General features: G+C 37.6%; 1 protein-coding gene across 1 annotated transcript in view; it reads right to left on the reverse strand.

The window, feature by feature from the left end:
• Positions 1 to 24290, reverse strand: part of LOC127651028 (nuclear factor of activated T-cells, cytoplasmic 1-like) — a 43703-nt gene that overhangs the window by 6700 nt on the left and 12713 nt on the right. Inside the window, exons 7-9 of the mRNA XM_052136727.1 lie at positions 15577 to 15632; positions 10014 to 10146; positions 6284 to 6922 (exon numbers count right to left, since the gene is read on the reverse strand). Coding sequence (XP_051992687.1) covers positions 6284 to 6922; positions 10014 to 10146; positions 15577 to 15632 — 828 coding nt within the window. The remainder of the gene's footprint in view (positions 1 to 6283; positions 6923 to 10013; positions 10147 to 15576; positions 15633 to 24290) is intronic.

Here is a 24290-nt window from a genome sequence, read left to right on the forward strand (position 1 = left end):
GACTATTTACACAAAAAAAAAAAAAAAACATGCAGGTATAATCACTCTGGACCCCACACACCCTGCCCAATCCCTCTTTTAAATGTAGTCCTCTGGCCGGCGCTACAGAGCACTGAGCGCCAGGACATCCAGGCACAAGAACAGTTTTAACCCTCAGGCCATTTTCCACATGAACAATTATACTGCCTTCAGGACTCCCCCATAGTGCAATAATGTAAATAAATATCTCATGTACATATGAAAATTATTATTATATATTTTTTTAAATCCCTGTGTATGTGAGAACACATGGCAACAAAGCTAATTCTGATTCTGAAATAGCAAGGCCTTCAGTACCTTATTGCTTAATTAAAGGTGCACTCAATTAAATTTCAGTTTATGTTGACACATAGCAGCAAAGAGGTAGAATCTTGCAAAACCAGAAATTCTCAGTTATATCATTGTAAAAATGCGTCATCCGAGGTCAATATGATTGATTTATTCCACTGGTGAAAGCATCCAATTACAGGTGATTATTGAGATAAAGCGAGTAATATCGGCTAGTCATGTGACATGTAATCGGCTAGTCATGTGATCTCAATATAGCAATAAATGAATAAAGCACATTTTCTCTTAGACTGATATGACTAATCTTCATTTCATCTTCTTAGAGTACATTATTTTAAACATATTTTTCAAAACGACTTTTCTGCTATTGCAATTTCTTTGTCTAAAAGTTTAGCAATCAGTAAAAAATAACAATAAATTACAGAGTGCACCTTTGACCAATGGGACACCTATAAGACTATAGAGACTTAACATAGATTAATATTATGGGTATGATATCTACATGAGTTCTAATTAGCTTACACTCTCAGCTTTCACCTTTAGATAGGTGTTCACATTGCACAGCAATCAGTGAAATCAGTAAATCTCTGACTCTGTTCATAGCTCCCTTGAGGATTCACTTTACGTTGACCTGATCGTATTTTCAGATGATCTCCCAAATCCATTTAAACTGTGCGCCTCACTGGTCTGAATAATAATAATACACACAGATCCCTTAACTACTCATATTTCAGAAAGCGAACCACTGAGGATAGAACAAACTGAAACATTACATTTACAAATCAATCAAGATATTTATGTTGAGCAGGAGTGACTTCCAGGGATACTGTTATATTGAGCCAAGTTGACAACTTACATTACAAAGAGTTTCATCTTGTGCAGTGTGCTTATAGTAAATGAAGATAACTTCAGTAGGTGTTGAAACATATGCAAACATTTTGAAAAGACCAAGGAATCTTTAATTATTTTCAAAGTAACAGTTGGTCAACAATTTTGGTTTGGGGTTTTGGCTAAGGATAGCAGCTGGTGAGTCATGCATTGGTTGTGACTCTTTGGACCAACTGCTTTTGTACACCAACAGATACATGCCATTTTGCTGCTATATTTCATATGAGAAGTCTAATGAAAGTATTCAGGGGGTGATGTGTTAAGTGACTGGATCCAGAGTAATAGTTGTAATATGAGATGGCAACTAAACATACCAACCTCACAAATGTTATTTGACTTTAGCTTTGGTGGTGTTTATGTTGGCAAAGTGAGCCCAATAACTGCTCTTCATATTGACTTGAGCCAATAAGCATAGCGTGACTCATGAGGTATTGCGGCACATGGCATGTTTTAGAGCGAAGATAACGCATTAACATAGTTTATAGAGTCCATGCTAGATAAAGCCAGCTAGGCTTTATTTTGTGCTCTGCATGTAAAATGGATGGCAAATTGAACAACACATTAAACGCTTAAAAACTTTGAAAACTAAAGTACTCAAAGACAGAAATGAATCACTGTAGATCAGCCCTACTCAGGAAGGAGCACAGTAGTCATGCCATCAGGCATACATTTCATGTTCCTTCCCATTCTGATTCTGACATTTAGATAACATGTCCAGAATACTTTCAGATTTGATCCATTAACCACTATTAACCTACATATCCATATCCACTGTTTCCACTGCACCAAATATCAAAAACATTGGCTTTCTCGAAAGCTCAGAACAACTTTCATATATCTTCCTATGACCCAGTTAAGAAAAAAAGGCCTTCCCTGCTAGAAAAACCAACATGGGATGATGTTCTGGTGTCCCCAACACGTTTCTTAACTTGCTTGACCAGCAAAATCAAGTCTGGACCATCATGGGAATACATGCTGGAAAAAGCTGGTCTTTTCCACAGGATTAACATTTGTTCATCAACAAGTCAAAAATATTATTTGGATAATTTGTGAGAATTTCTCTGTTGTGACTCTTACTGGGAAGTGAATAAGTGGAGGTGAGGTAATCCAAGAACCTGCTTCCTGTTGGACCAGGATAAGCAGCAGCTGGAACAGTGTGATAGAGTCCAGAGACCTGGCCCAATCTCTACCTTCAGGAAACAATGGGGGAAAAGGAACTACCAAACAATTATCCAACCAGTGCTGCTAGCCTCATTAAGGGCCCACAAGTGGCAGCACTCCCAGAAGTCCTAATTGTTCTAATCAGCAGAAGACAAAAAAAACAGACCTCGGCTGCCTGGGATTTTTTTGTCTCCAAAATAAGTAGCACCACAACTGACTCACATGGGTATATGTTCCCCAGAAACCATGTTAGACTGACCAAACAACAGACTACAGAATGTTATTGGCTTTCGTTACCAATACAACTAAGTTCTGATACTGTTAATCACTGACTTTGAGGTGTCAGCCAATGGTCTAGCCAAGTCTAGGCAATGGCCACTGTGAATTAGCCATGCAGGATATGTTCCTGCATCCTGGATTTTGTTGGTTCTGCAACATCTTTGCGGTAAAACAAACACAGACCTATCCCTAATTAGTAAGTACACACAAAATCACAAGTTGCTAATATTGTTGTTGAAGCTCCAAACCCCAGCTACAAGCTAAACCCTGACCCTAAATCTATCCCTAAAATAGGATTGGTTTATTGAAATGTTATTCCAGGACATCCTACTTGGAAAAAATGGTGTCACCCAAGCATAGAAAGCTGAATTTCTTTCGAAAAGAGTTTAGAGAACAAAAGTTAGAGATCATCGCCATTTGTTTGGAAACATTTCAGCCATATATGGTCATAAATGAACAGTGTGTTGGATAACAACAGCAGTTCTATAAATTCAAGAGCACCTGAATTCGCCCTCTTCAAGCTCCAATTAAATATTTTGGTGACACTTTAAAATTAGTTTCTATTTGTTAACATTAGTAAATAAGTTAAATTTAAAACTAACAATCTATTTTACAGTATCAACTAATCTAGGTTGATGTTGATTTCTACATTTACAATTGTTCATGGTTTGTTCATAACACATTAACTATTAACATATATAACTTTATAATTTTTATATGAAACCAAAGGCCAAAGGGTTGTACATTTTTGAACTGCAATTTATGTTGCCTGAAAAAATTAAACATGTGCTTTGACCCTTAAGGAAACTTATCATCACACATTTCTTTGCCTAACTGCATTGTGGATGTCGCATTCTGTGATTGAAATCCTTTTTAACAACTATGTATAATTACTACATGTACTATACATGCACAGCTGATCCAGATATAAAGAAAAAATTATTAGAGGTAAAAAGTACATTTCTCAGTTTTTTCCAAGTCTTCACTGAATTATTGTAAGACATGTTGCATTAATACAGATTTGATGCTATCCGGTTTTGACTGAGAAGCAGATTTGTAATTCAAATTATACTTTATCTGTTAATTAACTCAATGCTTGTTATGATTTCTATGCTGATAAATCCACCACACAGGAAAAATATTAACTGCTTATTTTCACTGACTTTGAAGGGGTAAGTGGCTTATTTTGGGCTTGTTTTTTCAGACCAGGTTGCTTGTTTCTCTTGCAAGATCAACACAGCAACTGTTTTTTCACCCACCTCTTAGCGCAGAGTACTGTCACTTTAAAAAGAACATTATTAACCGTTCTTTTATTTTGCTCTAACTGTTACCATTTAGAAAGAAGACTGTGGAACTTCTGAACCAGGATGAATAAAATATTTTTTTGCTCAAACGAACTAAAACGAAAAACATTTCGTTTTTATTCCTTTTTAGTGCTGACCATTCCAATGTGTATTTCTTAACAATCCTGCATGCTAAAACTGGATAGTTTGTTGTGGTTTCTTATGGGGAACCCAGCTCTTGAGTCACATGTTGTGGCGACCCCCTCCGTTACAGCAGGATCTACTGCTTTGGCTCGAGTGAGCTGGACACCACTTCAGAGCTCAGTCCACAGGCTTGTGTCTACAGCAGCCAAGTCAGTGTGCTTTATTGCAATGAGGCCCCTCAAATCTATTGGCTGGTGAAGGCCAGGAGCCAGACTTGCAGCCAGCATTTGTAAGAGTTTCCATGAGGAAAAAGTGGTTGTAACCCCTCCTCAAAGAACCAAAGGAAAACTAGAGAAGGACCCTATCGGAGGAAACAGTGAGCAGTAAATGAAGACTTCAGTATTGGAAAAGCGGTTGGTTGTGATAAACTTTTAGACATGTTTTAGATTATTAAACTAGAAAACTTCTTTTTACATCTTATTTTTTTTTACAGCAAATTATTATAATAGCTGATCACTATGCTTTAAATTATACCACAGTTATATAGAGTGTTTTCAAGCTTAGTGTAAATTAACATGTTTAAGTTTAATGCTATTGCTGTTACCCTGACAAAGGATCCTCTTTGTTTTTGCACCAAATAAATACTGCTCTTATTGTAAAAAATACTTGATATTATATGATAGCTATTGCACACTTTAATGTCATTTTATGAATGTGTATCTTGACTGTAGTTTAACTAAGTTTAAATTATAAGTAGCTTTTAGTTTGCAAAGCAGTTTAAAAATAGCTTTCTGGATTCTACAACCCAGACATGAGATCTAAAGATTTGTAAATACCTCAATACTAGATGATAGGTAAACAATTTTGTGTTTGAAAATGCTGTAGCTTGTAAAACAACGCCTCTGTTTGAAATCAAATTAATGAGAGTGACTGACAAGCACACCAAACACCACCAGAAACGTCCCTTAAAACTGCAATCCAAAATTCTAATGGTACGGGAAGCCATGTTAGCGCTCAGCTAATATGTTATATTTTGCCAGGGGAGAAATTATAGGTAATAATTTTGAGAAGACAACCCATAAAAAATTAAATAAACCAAATCAACCATGTCTGCTTACACACTAAAGAACCATTATTTATTAGCTTTTATCATTACACAGGTATCTGGAATATTCCATTTTGATTGGTCAATCATGTATTCAGCAGTCTAATCTAATAATCTAATAATCACAATGTAATATTTCACCGGTCATTTCAGGTAGTCTGTCATACTTGTGTTTGGCTGGGTGATATGGCTCCAAAAAATAAATCTCAATATTTTTCAGCTAATTAACGATATTCAATATATATCTTGATAATTGTGTATTTGCTCAGAAATGACATAAGTGATTTTAAATTAGAGGAAACACCATTTCATCCAAAAAGTCATTGTAGCCAAGTAGATTACAAATTAATGGAAATAAAAAGTAATAAAAAAAAATCTATATTTCCATTTTTTAAAATTTGTGTGTGAATTAACAGGGTGTTTAAAAACAATAACTTCACTCACTTATATTTTATTCAATTTTAATATAAGATGACTGGAGGTTGAGTTCAGTGGTTTTGAGACTACATAATGTCTTCCTTTTCACATATTGTAACAACAATTTCAATGCAAATCAATATCTCATGTCCATTTATTCATTTATTTGGTAAGCAGTCTTGTAATAAGTGGCATAATGCACAGTCAGTTGATCATTAAGTGGCATGATGCACAGTCAGTTGATCATTATCGCAAAATAAACCCCCATTAGGGTGATACAAGACCAATCCTGACACCCGTGTCAGGGTTTATTTTGTGGTTGACTGTACATTATATCCCTTAATTACTATATAGATCAAATATTATAAATATATCCATCTGTTGAACGTTTCTCCCACAGATGCTTTAAATTTAATGCAAAGTTCAAGGGAAACTGATGGAGTCATTCATTAACTTGCCAGTTAATTAATGTCTTTCTTGCTATATTAAACAACATGGAACAGAGCTGTTGCTGGCGTCGCAATACGGTTAACGCTGAGCATGATCTTAAAAGTCCTAATTTTGCAAAGGAGCACTCAGGCAAAAACATCAAGCAATTAGAACCATCTGTTTGGCATTACATCACCAGACTACGATGCATGGTCACTAAATTGAGCTGAAATATTGTGCTGTCACTTACCATCATCTAGGTACATTTGATCCAGTTCCTGCGGTTCCTGCTTGATGCTGACAGCCAGCATTGTGGGGGCTTCTCCCTCCTCTTGAATGAGGGGGGATGATCCACCCCTCACCGGTGCTTTGGTTATCTGAGCAGCTAAAGCCGGGGCCTCACTGGTGCCCTGTGATTGTGTCAAACTGTGGCTGGGAGTGAAGGGGAGTTCTGGTGCTGAGTTTGGAGTGGAAGGATGGGACCCTGGAGAGGACGCAGCGCTTCCTGTTGGGTAAATGATGGACTGTGGATAGCGTCCAGGTGTGGGCTGAATGGTGGAGACATGTGGGACCGTAGGAGACTGGGGCCCCAGGTTTGATCCTGCTGATAGGCACTTGGTGGAAAGGTGAGGTGGGGAGAGGTCTTGGAGTTTGGGGCTGGTGTTGGGTAAGGAGAAGCAAGATAAGGAGGTGGGCTTTGCCACCAGTCTTTGAGGGCTGGTTCTGAATGAGCCTGTGACACAGGGCCTTTGCTCTGAAGGCATCATGGGGGTCAGTGTTGGTGGGCTGTAGTAGGGCTTTGGATGCAAAGCCAACCCGGCAGGATGGAGCGGCGTACATATCTGGGGAAGGTCATAGTCATCGTGCGGCTCTGTTTTTATGGTTGGAACTATGGAGGCGAAAGAGAAAAGAGTGCGTATGAAAGAAAGAAAAAAAGAAAGAAAGAAAGAAAAACAAGGGGCAAAGGGAGAAGAAAGAGAAAGATTAGATTAGGAAAAACAGAGGAAAAGGAGCTAAACGAGTAAACACGTTCTGGGTTCATGTGACTTTATGTGAGCCTGCGCGAGTGAGTGGGTTTGTGGCTAGGATACCCACAGTGAAACAAACATTCTCATCAATGAGACTGTGTGTCTGAGGCTACACGCTCCCGCCCAACTGAAAATATTTAAAGAAAGAGGGAAAAAAGGGATGAATCATCGCCACAAGAGCCTTCCAGCTGCTTTCGAAAAATAAAAGGGCTATTTTTTTTGGAACTCCCTCCAGCACTAATTCCATATAAGTGTGCATTATGAAATATTTTACTGCTACAGTAGCCTTACATCCATAGCTTACAATAAATCCCCATCAAGAAAAATGTCAGCATTTTTTTTTCAGTAAAGATTCAATGCATCATTTTAAGATGAGATCTGAGGTTTAAGAGAGCCAAATTGCAGCTGGGATACGAATCGACTCGGAAGACTGGATTGAACTGAAACAGATCAGAAGATTGTACATATTTTCGTGCATGAAGTGCAATAAATGTGAGACCTGTCCATTTCTATAAGCTGAAGTGTGTATTTTTTTCAATGTTAAAATACTTTCTTGGATCACAGCTTAAAATACAGAGCAAACTGTTAGTATGACATACTGAAAAGTGTTAAAACTGAGGCACATTTAATTAATTGCTCTGTTGGTTTTTTGTTTAGTTTTTTTTTTTTTTTTGCATCCCAACCAGCATGACACAGCTGGTGTGTGTTTAGGGTGGTACTACCTGTTTTCTGATAAATAAAAGACAGGGGGAGTTTTCAGGCAATTCTTTTGACAACAATAATTATTTTTGCAATTCCATCTGGTGACATCAGTGGAGCAGAATTACACACTTCAGCTTTAACATACACACTTCTAGCAGTTCAACCATTGGGAAGAAGAAATTTGCCATCTGGTTTCCCAGCCTTATTACCTGACAAAAGCCCAAAACCCCTCTAAAACCAGCATACTGTACAGGCTGTGAGACCAGCTAAAACAGATTAGGCTGGTTTAAGATGTTTTTTCAGTAGGGTAGACCAATTCATTGGTGTGCATTGGTGCATTTGATTCTGGTGAACAGATGTTGCGCTACTGAGGAGAATTCATCTGTTGTTGACAAACTCCTCATCTTAATGATATTCTGTTTTTCACCTTTTAGCTTCTGGCTGCATTTCTCAACAGACCATCAGCTTGCAACAGTTTATCTTTCCTCAGAATTTAGACATCAATCACACTAACATGCCTTTATGGATGCCCTGATTTATATAAAAAAAATAGCATTCTGTCAACAATACAGAGAAAAAGGGGAACTCTCTATGCTGTAAGACTGACCGCAGGATTAAAATAGAGCCCATAAACCTATGCGATATGACAGAGCGATATGACAGATTTATGGAGTGCCGTACGGGCGAACAGATGTCTGTCAGTATGCCTCATGTATAACCTCAAGAGCATCTCTGCTGGTTCAGATTCATAACGGTCACAAAGAACACATTCGTCCATTAAAACAGTTTGATGATAAACAAAAGGGAAAGAACGCAGGTGTCTATAACATACATATTAAAACACTGTGCAAGACACTAAAAATGCAGCAAGCCCCAACACAATAGTCAAAAATTTCCATCTAACCCATGTTTACATAGAGAAACAAGAGGCACGCAAAAACACATACTGTACTGTGTGAACAGCCTCTAACATCTCACTACAAAGGCTTAAAGATCCATTATAGATGCATTAGATGTCAAGAAATGACACATTAGTAATTCTGAAACATTAGTAATTCAAATGGATGTTTCTTTTTTTACAATAGCACACAGAAAATGGGGAGGCACGGTGGCTCAGTGGGTAGCACTGTTGCCTCACAGCAAGAAAGTCTTGGGTTCAAGTCCCAGCTCAACTGGGCCTTTCTGTGTGGAGTTTGCATGTTTGCATGGGTTTCCTCCAGGTGCTACGGTTTCCCCCACAGTCCAAAAACATTAAAAAAGTTAAGTTAAGCGGAAACCCTAAATTGCCCATAGGTGTAAGTGAGAGTGTGAATATGTATGTCTGTGTGTGTGTTGCCCTGTGATGGACTGGCCACCTCTCCAGAGTGTTTCCCTGGTGGCCTGAGACAACTGGGACAACTACCACACTAACCATATGTGGTAGGTAAAAGACAAGCAACTATAGAAGATGGATGGACACAGAAAATGTTGGCACTACAAATATCAATGAAATAGGTGTCCTGAAAAAATACACATGGTGTCAGGGGGCCGGCCGACACATTTTAACCAATCATTATGTGAGCCAATTAGGAATACTTTGTGCCTGACAATTATTTTCCATTATGTTCAGGATTGATGACGTCTTTGGCAGAGTTTTGGAGCAAAGTAGAATGATTTAAGTTAGCAAAATAGCTTACAGCACCTTTAAAATGGCAAATCAGGATAACTGAAGAAAATCCTGACATTTAAAAAACGGTGAAATTACTTAGGTCTTATCCTGGTCTTATTACTGTTAATAAACTAAATTAAACTGAACTACATGCTTGTCTCCATCCATACAGTGTCTAAAAAAAAAGACAGTACTACAGCATGAGTGGGACTGCCTGTAGTTGCTGTGCCCACATTTCAGGAGACAGGGCTGGGACAAGCTGGGACTGACTCAAGCCTTTGAACTACCCACTGGTTTACTCACGCCGGGCCTTGGGGAATTAGCCATGGTTTGGACCTTTCAGATGTCAAGCTACATTTTTTTATTTCACCTGGCAACCAGTCTGGATTTTAATAATAGCATTCGCATACTGAACCCCACCCTCCCACTGCCCTTCTACTGCTCTCAAAGCAGGTATGGAAAAGAACAAATTTTATGTAAATGCTTTTAACAAAGAAAACTATTCTATCCACTAAGTCTTCAAAATGTCATTTTTATTAATTTAGTCACAGACAGGAAAGAGGAACGTGTATAAATGAAAGGGGAAGAAAGTAATATTTTACCGTTTGTGGGTAGGTATCTGAAATGTTGGTACTGGCTTCTTTTTCGTTTGCCGTTGCACACGTAGAAATTCACTTGAACCGGGCTGGATATTCTTTGGTTCCGGTATGGTGGAATTTCCACAAGTAAAGTCACCTGCAATTCAAATTTCAAAAGAACTTCATCATTTTAAATTGAATTCAAATTGACATTAAAGTCGAAGATTTCTTACCAGCTCAAACTCTACCCCCACTTTTGTTGGTGAAGTGAATAATTTCAAAAATGACTATTGTCAAAAAGGTTTCTAAGCACTTTCCCCACCTACCATTGGTTGGACAAACTAAGACCCAAAACTCATGCTATTGGTTGAGCCATTGGTTGCGTTAGTCTTGTCTGGATGCTTAAACAAAAAGAGCGATGTTTTAATTGCCCACTGCCACAGTGTTTATGGTTTTTGGGAAATCAACCTACAAATGCTTACTAACAGATTTTTCTGCACATTTAGCCAGGACAGGAGAATTTGAAAATAATAAATTACACAAATCACCTTTTAATCAGTTTGATTAGGCAATTTTTTTTAAGATACTAAAGTTTACCAAGCCACAAAAACCTTGACAGCATTGCCTCACACAAAGTACAGTGTCCAACAGTCACACACACACACATCTAATGATTGTAGCTTTGTGCGCTCAGGGTAGTTGAGTTTCAGACAGACCAAACTGCACACAGCAGATGATGTTATTTCAATGCTTCTCACCCAGAACGAAAGAGTGTCCAGGGACTCCATCTAGACAGTTTATTTCCCCTGCGTTTCTCCCCTCCGTCTCCAGACGCCAATGAACTTTTGACCGCTGAGCAGTCTCAGATTATAACTACAGTATGAGAGAGGTACTGGGAGTGTCAAACTGTCTATCTACCCCTCCTTTCTCTTTCTCTCTCTCTCTCTCTCTCTCTCTCTGCGTCTCTCTCTCGCTTTCTCTTTATCCACCCTGAGATGAACCCTGTGTGGCGGAGAGTAGATTGATGAAGGCACTGTACAGTAGCCAGAGAGGAAGTCATCAGTCTTCTTGCAGGTTTTAGAGCCATGTGCAGGTGAGCTCGCCGAATATTTATATTAGCACATCGCCTTAGCCGCAAAGCAAAGCCAGACAAAGCACAATGTGTGAGAATTTCACCCATTTGTCTGTTTCGCAGCTGTGCTCAGTACACTACTTTGCAATAATTCAAAAGCAAGTTATATCTTAATTCAGTAAATGTGTACTCAACCATATTAGCATATCAGCATTTCATTTACATTTACGCATTTGGCAGATGCTTTTATCCAAAGCGACTTACAGTGAACTTATTACAGGGACAATCTCCCCGGAGAAACCTGGAGTTAAGTGCCTTGCTCAAGGACACAATGGTGGTGGCTGTAGGGATAGAACCAGCAACCTTCTGATTTACAGTTATGTGCTTTAGGCCAATACGCCACCACCACTCGATACCGTTTCTGTGTACATTTAAGAGCACATATAGATGTACTGTACTAAATCTGTATGTTTAAAAACATAAATGTAATTCTAGCAACAATCTAATGTGGACTTTTGAAAGAAAAATTAAGGCAGTATAACTTAAACACTGCAATTTCTGTAGCCCCGCTCACAGTGAAAAACCACACTCCTCATAAAAGTATATTAAACACCAAATATCTTTTCATTGGCTCTGATTGTATCAAGTCACACAGCAGTGTCACATTTAGTGTGAACAGGTACAGTTGAAGTGAGAAGTTTACGTACACCTTTGCCGTGAGATTGAATCCCATGATGTGCTGAGTGACTCCAGCCAGGTATACTAAGCAACCAAATTGGCCCGGTTGCTAGGGAGGGTAGAGTCACATGGGGTAACCTCCTCGTGGTCTCTATAATGTGGTTCGCTCTTGGTGGTACACGTGGTGAGTTGTGCATGGATGCCGTGAAGCTTCCACATGCGCTATGTCTGCGAGGTAACAAGTCGGCGAGTCACTACGCCACCACAAGTACTTAGAGTGCATTGGGAATTGGGCATTCCAAATTGGTGAGATAAAGGGGAGAAAATCCAAAATAAAAAAAGAGTGTGAAATGTCAGAATAATAGTAGAAAGAATTATTTATTTCAGCTTTTATTTCTTTCATCACATTCCCAGCGGGTCAGTAGTTTACATACACTTTTTTTATATACAGTATTTGGTAGCATTGCCTTTAAATAGTTTAAAGATTCTCACAAGAATTTTGGCCCATTCCTCCAGACAGAACTGGTGTATTTGAGTCAGGTTTGAAGGACTCCTTGCTTGCAAACGCTTTTTCAGGTCTGCCCACAAATGTTCTATCGGATTAAGCTCAGGGCTTTGTGATGGCCACTCTAATGTCCTTTATGTCTTGTCCTTTAGCCATTTTGCCAAAACTTTGGAGGTATGCTTGGGGTCACTGTCCATTTGGAAGATCCATTTGTGACCGAGCTTTAACTTCCTGGCAGATGTCTTGAGATTTTGCTTCAATACGTAATTTTCCTTCCTCATGATGCCATCTGTTTTGTGAAGTGCATCAGTCTCTCCTGCAGCAAAGTACCCCCACAACATGATGCTGACAACCCTACGCATCATGGTTGGGATGGTGTCCTTCAGCTTGCAAGCCTCACCCTTTTTCCTCCAAACATAACGTTGGTCATTGTGGCCAAAAAGTTAAATTTTTGTTTCATCAGACCAGAGGATATTGCTCCAGAAAGTAAGATATTTGTCCTCATGTGCACTTGCAAACTGTTGTCTGTTTTTTTATGGCAGTTTTGGAGCATTGGCTTCTTCCTTGCTGAGCAGCCTTTCAGGTTATGTCGATATAGGACTCGTTTTACTGTTGATATAGATAGTTGACTACCTGTTTCCTCCAGCATCTTCAAAAGGTCCTTTACTGTTGTTCTGGGATTGATTTGCATATTTTGCACCAAAATACATTAATCTCTAGGACACAGAATGCATCTCCTTCCTGAGTGGTATGATGACTACGTGGTCCCATGGTGTTTATACTTGCGTACTATTGATTGTAAAGATGAATGTGGTATCTTCGGTCATTTGAAAATTGCTCCAAAGGATGAAACAGACTTGTGGCTGAATTCTTTACATTTTCCCATGATGTCAAGCAAAGAGGCACTGAATTTGAAGGTATGCTTTAAAATACATCCACAGGTACACATCCAATTATCCAATTAGCCTATAAGAAGATAACTGGGTAATTTCCTAAAGGCTTGACATAAATTTCTGGAATTTTTCATGTTGCTTAAAGGCACAGTTAACTTGGTGTATGTAAACTTTTGACCCACTGGAATTGTGATATAGTCAATTAAAAGTGAAACAATCTGTCTGTAAACAATTGTTGGAAAAATTACTCATGTCATGCACAAAGTAGATGTCCTAAATGACTTGCCAAAACTATAGTTTGCTAATACGAAATTCATAAAAAAAGGAAAAATAAAATATTTTAATGACTTCTAGCTAAGTGACTCTAATTTGTAAATTATATGTTGCTGCAAACTTGTCATGTTACTCCTAGTTAAAATACACTGTAAAGGTGACGTGAGTGAATTTTTTCAATGTTTACATTGAAATATTGACTATACTATCCCAGCTTATTATGTAGAGACAACTTTAAGTAAGCCATTCATAGGTTGATTACCCTAAAAAGCCTAAACCTTGGTACTCTGTGGCACTTTTGAAATATTGGTCTGTTTGTCTGAGCATCCCCATCAACCAATGGCATATGTTTGGGTCAGGACTATCTGTTTGACAGACTAATGGAATATTGGTGGATTGTTCTGAAAACCTTATTGAAAAAATTTTTGCAATGCAGTTTGGTGATGCTTAGTGTCTTAGAAATCCCACACTTTACACAAGGAAATCAGCATACTAATATTGAGTTCTCCAGCTGTATTTCTACGTAATAACCTCTAAACAATTTTTTATAAATTTGGTTGTTTAGATCAATCCTTATATTTTGGATCTGTCGTGAGAGTGCCAGTTTGTGAGAAACAAAACAAGGCAATGCAAAAATCTCTACAAAAACTTTCAGATGCCCCATGCACAAGCCCATTCACTAAACCAAGAGAGCCATGTGGTTTAATGTGTGTGAGAAAATAATTTACATTAAATAAATGTACATATACACAAACACAGCAGGACAGGGAGGGGCCGAAATCAAAGGCACCCTTGCAAAAAAAAAAAAAATACTCCATTCAAACAGATGGTCCCCATTCACTCCCTGAGCCTCGAAACCAGGCGTGGAGGCTCTCGTAACGTTATGAACCAAGAGACATCAAACAAAGACAAGCTTTCAGGGAGCTTTTGGCTCAAGCAGGGAAGAAACAAACACTAATCCTTCCTTAAAAAAATATATGATATTTATGAGCTCAAACAGAAGCAAATAAATGTTTGGAATAAATTTGGAGGAATTTTAGTAAGCTAATTCTTCTGAAAGCAGTGCCCACACTTTCATAATCTGCCCAAAAGCAATTAAATAGTCAATGCAATTATACATAATGTTTATGATAATTTACATTTTACTTAAGTTCAAAAGAGAGGCGGTGTCCAAAGTTGGTAAATGGATTTTGTTATTTGTTTTCCTTTAAGTTCTTGATTAAAACAGCCTGAGATTTATCTGTTCAGCCATTCAACCAGTTATCCATTCTATCACATTACAGAGAGAGTTAAATTCAGAAAACATTTAAGTTAAGTACAATTTTCTTAGCTAGACAAAAATTAATGATAAAAATGAAAGTTGGTCTAAGAATGGGCTTTTTCCAAAAGGCTAAGGTCTACAGACAGACATTGGCTACCTTACAAGTGCGTGTATGGTATGGGGAGCAGGTGCAGTGATTTGCACACAAACACTGTCTAATCCCAGAGACTAAACTGTGGTCCCTGAGCTCTCATAGCAAGAATCTTCCAAAGAGAAAACAGGGAATAAGTTTGCGTATGTGAGTGTGTGGTTGTGTGTTTCCCCCAGCGAGCAAAGGGTAGGATAACACACATACATTACATCCGGTTTTGATCAAATAAAAAAAAAATGACTAAAAACAAAAACACATACCAGAAAGCTTTCAACACAACCTACTTACAACAAACACAAACTTACTTTTCAACCTTCTTTTCATTTTTATGGGTAGTGGACAAATTACATATACAAAGACTTTTCTTTTTCAACATCAAGATTTAAGTCAAATGTATATAGGTGTATAAGGGAAAGCATATCTTAGGTCCTGTAACCAGTCACCATTTACATCTATTCTAATTTCATTATTTCTTATAAACTTCTCATAAAACCCTCAATAGTCCATTTAAAAAAAGGTCTTACAATACGACAAAGAAATTTGTAAAGTATAAATTAGCAAAATGCAGTTTAAAATAATTTGTCATGGAGCATAGCATGTCATACCAAAGGATATGTAAACACTTTATGTAAATATTTAATGTAAACTACACATATAATAATACATATAATTATATAATACAACCATCAAGATTTCTTGTGGAGTTGCTGCATTTTTTAAGTATATAACAAGGTTAAAAATAAGCAGAACTTACCGATTTTGAAGACTCTCGGTTGACTTTGGCCTCCATTTCCCATATGTGATGGCCATCTACAGAAAATGAAAAGACATAGCACATAAATGATGTCACATTATTGATATTCACCTGACATGTATGAAGAAATGCACCCTGGAGTGGGCTGAAGCGAGCGAGATTGTAATATTACTATATTTATATAAATTAAAATATACATTATATATATATAAATATACATTATACATTATAAATATATATATACACACACAGGACAGTTTGAAGACCAAAGAAAAGGTTTGCTAGTGCTTTACAGTATACATTTAAGTATACATTTTACAACTATGCTCACAAACAATGTGGCTGCATTTACACCCAGACATTAGCATATAGCTCTAGACAATCCACCCTATAATATTAAAGACTCAGAGATCCCAAAAGTCTTTGGAGTGTTACCGCTAAACTACAGCCAGGCCTGCGATTACATCATGTCCTATCTGCCCCTGACCCGCTTGGGCAGATGGGGGACTGATGCAATCCTAACGATCTTAGCAGAGCCAAGAAGTGTGTGCGTGTGACGTGCCTTTGCTATGATGGGAACAGTCGCTTACATCAGCCCCTTGTGGAATCTCGCAACTCGTGACAAATAGTGTCTGAAGGGTCCAATAAAAGCCCTGGTAAACTTCAGGTAATGAGCAGCGGCTGTTCGGTGAAAGAGCGTGCAGTGTGCTCACACATCACAGACTTAAATCTGTGTCCTTTCTCTCGATTTAAAATCTCTGACTTTTTTCCTCATTATAAAGGGTTTATTTAGCTATTTTCAGCCTCCTGGATTCGAAGCAAACAGGCTTTCCCACACCAACATTTGGGAACAAAAGACATATTAAGGTCTCGTTAGCTATTTTTAGTTAAGACATCATAGAAAAGACGTTTTAACTTAGGTTGTAAAAACAGGAGAAAACCGCAGAGCTCTTTGTTCGCTGCAGCAACCCGCTTCGGCAAACCACAGTATGAAATCATAAACACACATAAAAATCATAAAGCATCATTGTGTCTGAAAAAGAAAGAAAGAAAATAGGGAAGACGTCTAAAGAAATCACTTATATTTATTAATTTTATTTAGAACAATAGACAACACATAATTTTTTTTTACATAATTGCAAATCACTATCATCCATTTCACATTGATGATACTCTTGGGTTTAAACGGAATATTGTGAAGAAAAGCACTGCATTGGTTTTCCATGATAATATTCTATCATAAATATGCCCCAGTAGACCCTGAAGACTAGACTCCCTCTATATTCCTAGACATTGAGTGGTTTATTTATACCAATGAGAAAGATCAAATGTATTATTCTCATCTCTTTGAAATAGTTATACGAGGTCCCAAGCTTAAAGTCAGACAAATTGCTGGTCAAATTTCCAGACAAATGGCTGGTCAATTTGTCACAACGTTACTCAACAGCACACACGACAAATGGATATTATATCATCAGTTTAAAAGTCATGCTAACAATACGGGAAATAACGTACGATTACGTGAGTGAGTTTGGGGATAATTTTCCATTGGCGGTTCTTAAACCACCAGACAAATTATTCAAACTTTAAAGATGGAATGTTAAGACTATTTTGATTGCATTTTAAGAGAAAGGTTAGACAGTGGGGTCTAGTTTTCATGGGCAGACAGTGAGTGCATCCCTGGCTAGTAGCACTGCGGTTTCTGATGTGGTGAAGTGGTCTGTCAATACTGGAACTAATGCAATGCTGGGAACCTCGGTTTCCACTGACTCCTCTTACTCTTCTCTCTTTCTCTTTTTCTTTCTCTCTCTCTCTCTCTCTCTCTCTCTCTCTCTCTCTCTCTCTCCTTCTCTCAGTCAGAGTCATCATAGTTTTATTGGTATGACTGTATCGGCTTTTTATTTATATATATACTGTACACTTATTTAAAATCCTCTCTTTTTCTCACTAGGACCAGTGCCAGGAAGGTAGCCTATGTCAGACTGCCATTATCAAACAGCCATTATTATTATCATCATAATACATTTTATTTTAGAACTTTGCTCTAAACTTTCTTCTCAACCACAGTTCTTTTGAAACATAACACTCCCCATCTCTGTTTTGCATTCTAGCTCATTCCTTTTCCTGACCTCCCTTGTTTTCTGCAATCTCTCCTTCCAGATGACTGTGGAGCCTGTGATCACAAGAGCCAGAATACCTGCACAGTCTCACTGCACTGAAGAACTGATGAGCACCCCGTGAACTAACTCAGTAATTGAGCACGTCACATCAGACGGGCTTACGAGTCCATTAAATCAAGCTATTTTACTTGAGAGAGGCAAGATCAATCTGAGATCAGCCTCTTACAGGATTATTTTGATAAAATTGTGTGGCGTTTACCAGAACAAAACCTGCCGCCATGATGCTAGGGTGTGTGGGTGGTTTCCATCCATTGATATATGGATGGATGGATGGATTTAAAGACAATAGAAATTTTCTTAACTGGAGTTTGAAAAGTCTTGGGACACATCTACACTAATCCGGTTTGGTTCGAAAAGTCAGTTTGAAAACGTCATTTTCCAAAGTATGTGGTAATGGAGCGTTTTCGGTAGAGAAAATGCAGTCCCAGTGTGGATGAGACAAAAACATATCAAAATCAATGCATTTTCAAACAAAAATGGATTAGTGTGGAAGTGGCTTTAGCCCATTTGAACATTCAGTTAATGTAATTTTATATGATTTTTTTATGTACACTGCGTGAAAACTGCAATTCCGATCAGTTAGAAAAGATAAAGTGCACTAAGTCAGAACAGTCTGAAGGTCTGTGCCGAGTTTGGTCGATGTAGCTTGAAAGCTACCAGTTACAGCTGATAATTTTGGCCTTGCTTTAGGGATTTTTGGAAAAATCCTAAACTGTCTGGCTTTGCCAAAATTATATATTGTTACTCAGATCTTATACTATAGAGCTCATGACTACAGCTGATGCTTCCAACTCCACAGCTTAAAAAGTAACTAATTTCAAAAGTCAAGTACTGTTCCTGGATTAACTTGGACTTGCCAAACTCCCCCCACCTCAGCTCAGAATCAAAAGGCCTGTTGTGTTGTTGATTAGGGCGGGCCACAGAGAAAGAAAGCATTGTGCCCCAGGCGGCAAGGAAATAGGCAAGCAGGGAGCTGGGTGGTAGTGTACACCCAAAGCCCTCCCTTAGATGGTCACACTGTAAACACACACAGATGCGGCAACACAGACCTGCTCACCATGGTGTTCTGAATAGACTCCTTGTCCTCCCTGAGCTACAGTAGAGAGCAAACCCAGCCCCTCCTCTGGGCAAAAGGGATCAGCATATGGCATGAAAGAGAAAGGGGAGCTCAGGCTGGGATGACCCTAATTGCAGATGCTCAGGCAAGTCAGTTTTCCAGAATGTGCTAATAAACAGCAGCTGTGGAGTCTTCAAGCAAGAAGTACTGCTTTTCTATGCCATGTTAAAATACTGCAATATGTTCTTTAATATCCATTCTCATTGTGTTTAAAGGAAGAACAAAAATGTTTTGCCGGACCATTGTTGTGGATGGGCAGTTTATGAATGTCTAATATTATTTTTTTGTTGTTCTCTAATGAGAAGACAATACAGGGATTCCCTGAGGCTAGTAGGCGTGATTGGTTTGTTTGTCAGAGTGAGCCATTGTTGTTGAGGTTTGAGGAAGAGCCAAACCCCAAGGCTCCTTCAGACGGAGGTTATTGTTCTGAAGTGTGAAAGGAAGACTCCTGCACGAGATTTTAATTTATGAAGCTTCTTCGAACAAACTCGCCTTACACAAAAGACTCACACAAGAACTAACTGTCAACATTCAGTATTACCTTGTTATTGGTGTTTGCCAAGTCAAGCATTACTAACTGCTGCTCATACTTCCTGAAGGGTTAGGGTTTTAAACAAACCCAAATTACTTGAATTTGTACTAGAGACATGAATGACAGCTTAAATCACGTGGCTTGTTGGCGATTATTTTTTTAAATTATAATTTAGCCAAGGCCAATATTCACCTGCACAGTGTGGAACCGCCATGACAACAGAAAGATCGGTACTTCCATTAACTGTACTAATAAAGATGATCATACACACAAACATGTCTGTACCTGGACAACTGAATCTAATCAGAAAGAATACAATGTCCCAGGTCACAGAATGGTGCCACATCTGTCTACATTATCACGTGCATGGATAAGTGGTTTTGCAGCTGAGCAGGTATTGAAGTCCACTGGGTCCAGATGTGAAAACGCTCATCTCTCATGAGGGAGTTTCTTTGTCTACCTCTCTTTTGCTTCTTTTTGTCCTCTATTTACTCTTTTTCCTTCTTTTAGGAATCCCCACTGTTCAGTAACACACCCACACACACATATTATCTGTAACACATCTGGGCCAAGCACACACGTAAGTATTTTCCAGTCAATAGAAACAATTTTAATTCCAAATGCAACCATCATAGATCACAGTTCTGACTGAAGAAAAATTGTACTGAATAAAAACATCATAGAGTTCTGTTGTTACAAATTTGCATACAAAGTCAACAAGTTATTCGACCACTGACACCGTGAGCTCTCCAAAAATATCAACCTGATAGTCATCTGAGGATACCAACTTAAAGAACCTTAAAGTTAAGCAAATCTCCCTTTCTTTCTTTCTTTCTTTCTTTCTTTCTTTCTTTCTTTCTTTCTTTCTTTCTTTCTTTCTTTCTTTCTTTTCTTTCCACATCTGCAGAGAAAGAATGAGATGTCTTCTCTTTAGTCATCAATGTGTGCCAAAATGAAGATGCTGATTACACTGTGATGTCTTAGAGATTGAGGCTAGACAGTGAACTCAACTTAGTTACACACATATTAAATCACAGATGACTCTGATGTGAATGTTGCCCTGGTTATTTCAGCACACATTTATCTTAAATATCTTACAGTACAGGGACAGTTCCTTCAGGCACAACCTATAATTAAGTGCCTTACTCAAAGATACAATAGTGATACAACAGTCCAATGATCATCATCACAACACATTATGTTAGATGCACTGAATTCTTGATTATACCAATGAGAAATCAGCAGCTAAAATCAGCTATTGCCTTCTATTCTATTCTATTCAATTTAATTCAATTGTGATATCCTATTCTAATCTACTGCTTCATTGCATGCTGTCCTATGGTTTAATTCTATTCTACTCTATTGTTCTATTCAATTCCATGCTATTCTGTTCTATTCTACAATTCTTATTCTATTCTATTCTATTGATACATTGTATGTTTTTCTACTATTCTATTCTATTCTTCTTATTCTTTTCAATACTACTGTTCCATGGTATACTGTCGTACTGTTTTATTATATTATATTCTTCTGTTCCATTACATTTATGTTAAAATTGTATATTCTATATTATTCTGTGCAATTATACTTTTTGTATTCTATTCAACTGTTCAACTGCATGTAGTTCTATAGTTTTTACTCCATGCCATGTTCTCCATTCTATTCTGTTCTGTACCATTCTATAAAAGTGTATACTGTCCTTTTATGCTATGCTACCCTAATGTTCCATTCTATTTTATAATATTCTATGCAATTCTACTGTTCTATTCTATTCTATTGTTCATATTCTTTTCTGTGCTACTGTTCCATTGCATACTGTCCAACTGTTTTATTATATTCTATTCTTCTGTTCCATTATATTTTATGCTATACATTTCTATTCTATTTTTTCCATGCAATTCTACTGTTTGTATTGTATTCTTCTGTTCCATTGTATGTCGTTCTGTTGTTTTACTCCTTGCCATGTTCTCCAATCTATTCTGTTCTATATAAGTGTATACTGTCCTACGGTTTTGTTATATGCAATGCTAATCTAATGTTCCATACTTTTTTTTATTCTATTTAATTCTATTCTATGCAATTCTAAGGTTCTTTTCTTTTCTATTCTTCATATTATTTTCTATGCTACTGTTCCATTGCATACTGTCCAACTGTTTTATTCTATTCTATTGTTCTGTTCCATTACATTTTATGCTATACATTTCTATACAATTTTTTCTATGCAATTCTACTGTTTGTATTCTATTAATCAGTTCTATTGCATGTTGTTCTGTTGTTTTTACTCCATGCCATGTTCTCCATTCTATTCTGTTCAATAAGTGTATACTGTCCTTCTGTTTTGTTCTATGCAATGCCACTCTTCTGTCCCATTCTTGTTTATTCTATTTTATTCAATTCTACAGTTCTAGTCTATTCTATTCTATACAGTAGAAGCAATAAATAATTCCATTTGAGTGTTCAGCTTCACACCAGGAGCTAATTACTAGTCAGTTCTACTCTATTTTACTCAACTTAATTTAGAATATTTACTGTAAAGTTGTTCTTCTTTTCTTAACTTCCTTCTCTCACACTCACTTTTTCTCATTTGCTTTGCCTATTAAATACTTTCTATGATTTTCCATTTACGGCACACTCAAAGGACAGATAGGAAAAACCGTGCATGAAGTCACGTTGCACTTCAGAGGGAGGGATAGTGAGAGAGACAGAGGGATTCCCTGTGTGTGAGTCACGTTGTGGGAGCCCCATCTTTACCCATAACAAAAACACTTCTTCCCTGCAAGCCTTCAGAGAGAGACTCCACTGCACTACACATCTCAGCTACTTCCAACACTAATACAAATTATGAAGCTGATTGACTTGCAAGAACTAACATAAATCTAATATGCTTTAAGACAAAACTGTGAAGACATGCAAAAATCCTAATTAACAATATAAGGCTGAATTGGCTCTTTGCCTTTCTGAATATATAGAAGCCAATGTTTCATAGATGATGGTAAATGCAAATACAGAGGAAAAAGTTATTAGACAATAAGGCATGAGCATGTGACCATGCTCATGAAAATTGATAGTGGAAAAAATGTGTCTTTAGCAAGCTGAACAGAATGAGAGAGATAGAGAGCTGTTGATGCCAATGGTGGGCTGGCTCAGGGGTGTTTCCATGCAAGGAGAGCCCAAGAATCCACAAAGGATGCCAGACTCAGGGAAACCCTTCTCAAAAACAAGAGCACACACCCTTGAGTTGGCAAGCACATACTGTACATGCCATTTTATCTCTCTCTCTCTCTCTCTCTCTCTCTCTCTACACACACACACACACACACACACACACACACACACACACACACACACAAACAAACAAAAACGCAGGCACATACACCCACAGACATTTACAGTTGCTATTAAAATGATTCAACCCCCCTGACAAGCAATACTTTCTGGTGATGTGAATTAAAACACATCAACTTAAACGGTCAAAGTAAGTTTTTAATACACATCAATACACATTTGAGTGATATGAAGTGTTCAGTTTACCCCAAATTTTATGATAATAAATAATTTAAATATAAATATTTAACCCCCAAAGTCAATCATTTGTGGTGTATCCTTTACCCTTAATAAAATCAAAGAAATGTTTCAGGTAAGTGTTCTCAGGCTTCGGACACCTCACTATTGTAATTTTTCACATTTCTCAAGAGCAAAGGATTCCAGCCCATCGACATTTGTTAGTTTCTGTGCTGCCACTGCTTCCTTGAAATCCCAACAAAGATTTTCAACAGGATTTTAATGATGGACTGAAAGGGCCATTCAAGGACATTCCACGACCCATCCCTGAACCAGATTTTGGACAACTTGGATGTATCCTTATTGTTACTGTCTTGCTGGAAAGTCCAGTGATCACAGGGCTTCATTTTACACACTGAAGGCATCATATTTTTGCCAAAATGGCCAGATACCTGAAAGAATCCATGGGATCAGTCACATTGTAAGGAGGGCCATTTCCTGCAGCTGCGAATCACCCCCATAACAGGACTGACCCACCTCCATGCTTGATCTTGGGGATGGTGTTTTTCTAGTCATCACCTTTCTAGTCATTGGCCTATCTTACTCCAGACATACTGCTGACCCATGGGGGCCAACCTTCTTGAATATTCAAGTCAAATTTTCCCTTGGATAAATTGATTTTTCTTCCACACTCAAGAAGGTTGCTATTGTACCATATTTATAAAATGGTCTTGTGTTTTGAAATAATTTTCTATATTAGCTTTTGTGACAGCCTATTTTTTATTTCATTTCTTGCATTGAAATAAATGTATGCTTACAACACTAAATTTACATTTAAAACTTAAATAAGAGCAATTGTAGAGGGATGGCTTAATTTAGTTTTAAAACAATTACTTGTGTAGCCTTACATATTTAAGAAACTTAAACATGCAATAGGGGTTGAATAATGATGACATGGCATGACTTTATTTAAAAATCCTGCTATTTAGAAATATTTGGTTATATATTCACACAATGAATTTTAATATGTCACTCAACTGATATACTTGTAATTTTTTTTCATTCTGGGTCATCAGAAAAGCTTACCTTTGTAAATCCTTACTGTCTTGTGGGGGTTGAATAATTTTGATTGCAACAGTATGTGCACACAAACCAAAATGGCAGACAGAATGTTGATGCTGCATTTTACAAAATGAACTTCTTAGCTGTTTATTCATTAGTTAATCCACAACAACTTTTCTGCACATCTAAAATAGTGTTTGAGAATGGAGCAAAATCAATTTCTATTTGTTAAATTTCTAACAGAAATATGGGGCACTTTATTATCTTTTGTCTGTCTGTCTGTCTTTTTTTTTTTTTTACATTTTAAACATTTGTTATTAAA

The sequence above is a fragment of the Xyrauchen texanus genome, chromosome 10 (assembly GCF_025860055.1).
Source record: "Xyrauchen texanus isolate HMW12.3.18 chromosome 10, RBS_HiC_50CHRs, whole genome shotgun sequence".
NCBI classification, from domain to species: Eukaryota; Metazoa; Chordata; class Actinopteri; order Cypriniformes; family Catostomidae; genus Xyrauchen; species Xyrauchen texanus.